At 38.4% G+C, this 2,374-nt stretch overlaps 1 protein-coding gene across 1 annotated transcript in view; it reads left to right on the forward strand.

Annotated features, from left to right (window-relative positions):
* Positions 1-2,374, forward strand: part of LOC108769219 (uncharacterized) — a 31,087-nt gene that overhangs the window by 3,782 nt on the left and 24,931 nt on the right. Inside the window, exons 4-5 of the mRNA XM_018520080.1 lie at positions 496-552; positions 610-652. Of these exons, the coding sequence (XP_018375582.1) occupies positions 496-552; positions 610-652 (100 nt within the window). The remainder of the gene's footprint in view (positions 1-495; positions 553-609; positions 653-2,374) is intronic.

A 2,374-nucleotide genomic window follows, 5' to 3' on the forward strand; every position in this document is an offset into this window, starting at 1 on the left:
ACATAATATTACTAAAATTTGGATAATTACAGAAAATATTCAAAATATCCTGCTATAATTTCTAATATAAAATAAGATATATTTAATTAATACTAGAATGTAACAGCTTATTACGGTAGGAGCTGGATCTTCGTTGCTTTAAATAATTCAATCTTGAATTTCTAATATATACTATATATGTACTTGCATATATACCATATTGTAGTCTTTTTCAAACTGCGCGCCGAATTGTTTTTCCGGACTAAATAAACGCAATTAAAACTACTCTAGTAATCGCGAATTAAATTGACAAGCAATTTTAATAATTTGATGCTACCATCAAGCATCATATATTATAAAGATGTTAATCTATAAAAACTATTAATAAATTTATTGCGAAAAATATTACCTCGACCGGGACTTGAACCCGGATCTCTTGTAAACCGTACGAGCGTCCTGAGCCATTAGACTACCGAGGCCTTACTGTTTTATTACATAAAATTCTTTTTATTCCAGGTATTCCGTACATATCAACGATCATCGATAAACTTTCTTTGGTTCACCGTCCAGCAGGTAAGTATATGTATATTTATATTTAATCTTAAATTAATGACATCATTTCTCTTTCAGGTACATTTCTTCAGATGAGTTCTTTCGGTCCTCCGGCTTTGAGGTAGGTATTTATTATTCTGACTAGCTCAACTTATTTTACCGCACGCATTGTATAAACTTAATTCTAGCGCCTCGCGTGTTTCTAGGACACCCGGTAAATCACAAATTGATTTCAAACGTTAATCGTTTTCTTTTCTCACCCTGAACTCCTTTACGTTTCGTTTTTTCGACTGTCTTAAGTTTCGCTGCCGATAACCGATTTACTGGGACACCCGGTATAGTATAATTTTGGTTCAAACGCGATTCTTCTTTGATTTTGGTCCCGTGCCACTTGACGTAGTTAGATTCTTTGAACTCCTCGTTTCTACTCCGAACGACTGAGTTTCTTGAACACCCGGTATATGATAAATTTATCTCGAACGCTATTGTCTTTCGTTCTTACTATTAATTGACTCGACGTTCTTAGTTTATGGCGTCTCGCGGTTTAATTCTGGGATCTGCGGTTTTCGCGGTCACCCGGTATATGATCCTATATTTTCATTACATCATTGCTTTCCGCATTCTTTTCCCTAAACCGTCCTATAGTCGTTTATAGCGTTTTCGGCCCGACCGGGTTTGCACCAACCTGAGTTGGATTAATGACGTTTTGCGCTCCCCTATTGGTAGAGCGTGTGACATCAACCAATAGGAAAGATTAATCCAACTCAGGTTGGTGCAAACCCGATCGGGCCGAAAACGCTATTAGTATTAATTCTGTCGCCATCTCATCAACTGTCCCATTTGGACACCCGGTATAATATTCGCGTATGCTCAACGTTACATTGTTCTTTCGCGTCGCACTTCTGACCCTACGTTTTTACTTTCCGCGTCCTCTTTTCGCGTCCATCTACTAATCGTTATATGCAGCGTTATGATTGGCGCTCGGCCCTTAATTGAAATGAAGACCTATGATTGTTCCAGCGCTCTTCAGCTAAACTAATGATCTTTATCTTTGTCTGATAGACTTATTTTCGCTTAGCGCTTGATGCGCTGCTTCAATACACAAATTTAATAATCTTTCAAATTCAACAATTCTACTTTTCAGTATGATCGACCTCTGATTGGTCTAACGCTCGATGATTAATAAACTAAATAAACTTAACTTCGCTTAGCCCATTGGCCGCGTATTTTCGCAAATTAACTTAATTTACTTTGTAACATAATATTTAATTACTTTGTTAAATGAACTTTATAATCAAGCTTTGAAATCATAACGTAAATTTCTATAATTAATTGTAATTGATTAACTTAAACTATTCTTGGGCTTATGCCCTTTCGCACGCTTTTCGCCGCCTCACGTGCCATGAAGCCCGGAACTGGCTTCCGGCTCCAAAGTCACTGTCGCCCCGGAGGATTGGGAGCCTGGCGCGGTTCTCATGCGCCACGACGCGCGAGGCTTTCTGCTCCAGATTCACGCGGTTACACCAATATTCGGACGACACAGACGTTACAGGCGCTCCGAATCGCTTTAATTATGTCCGAGAGAAAGAAGAGTGAAAGAAGATAAAAAAAAAAAGAAAATATATTTTAGACATTTTATTCTATTTTGATATCAAGAGATGGTTCGACTCGTGAAATTGATATCGCGTACATGGAGACGTTGAGGTAACTAGTAATGAAAAATATAAAATATTGTCCCTCCTCCCTACTCAACGTCAAGAACCTATCCAACAAAGTCCTGTCCCAAGACACTATCTCTGCGCTTGCCAAAGGCCCGAACTTCGCAGTGGCACCTAGAAAGGTC

The sequence above is a fragment of the Trachymyrmex cornetzi genome, unplaced genomic scaffold (genome assembly GCF_001594075.2).
Source record: "Trachymyrmex cornetzi isolate Tcor2-1 unplaced genomic scaffold, Tcor1.1 scaffold877, whole genome shotgun sequence".
Taxonomy (NCBI): domain Eukaryota; kingdom Metazoa; phylum Arthropoda; class Insecta; order Hymenoptera; family Formicidae; genus Trachymyrmex; species Trachymyrmex cornetzi.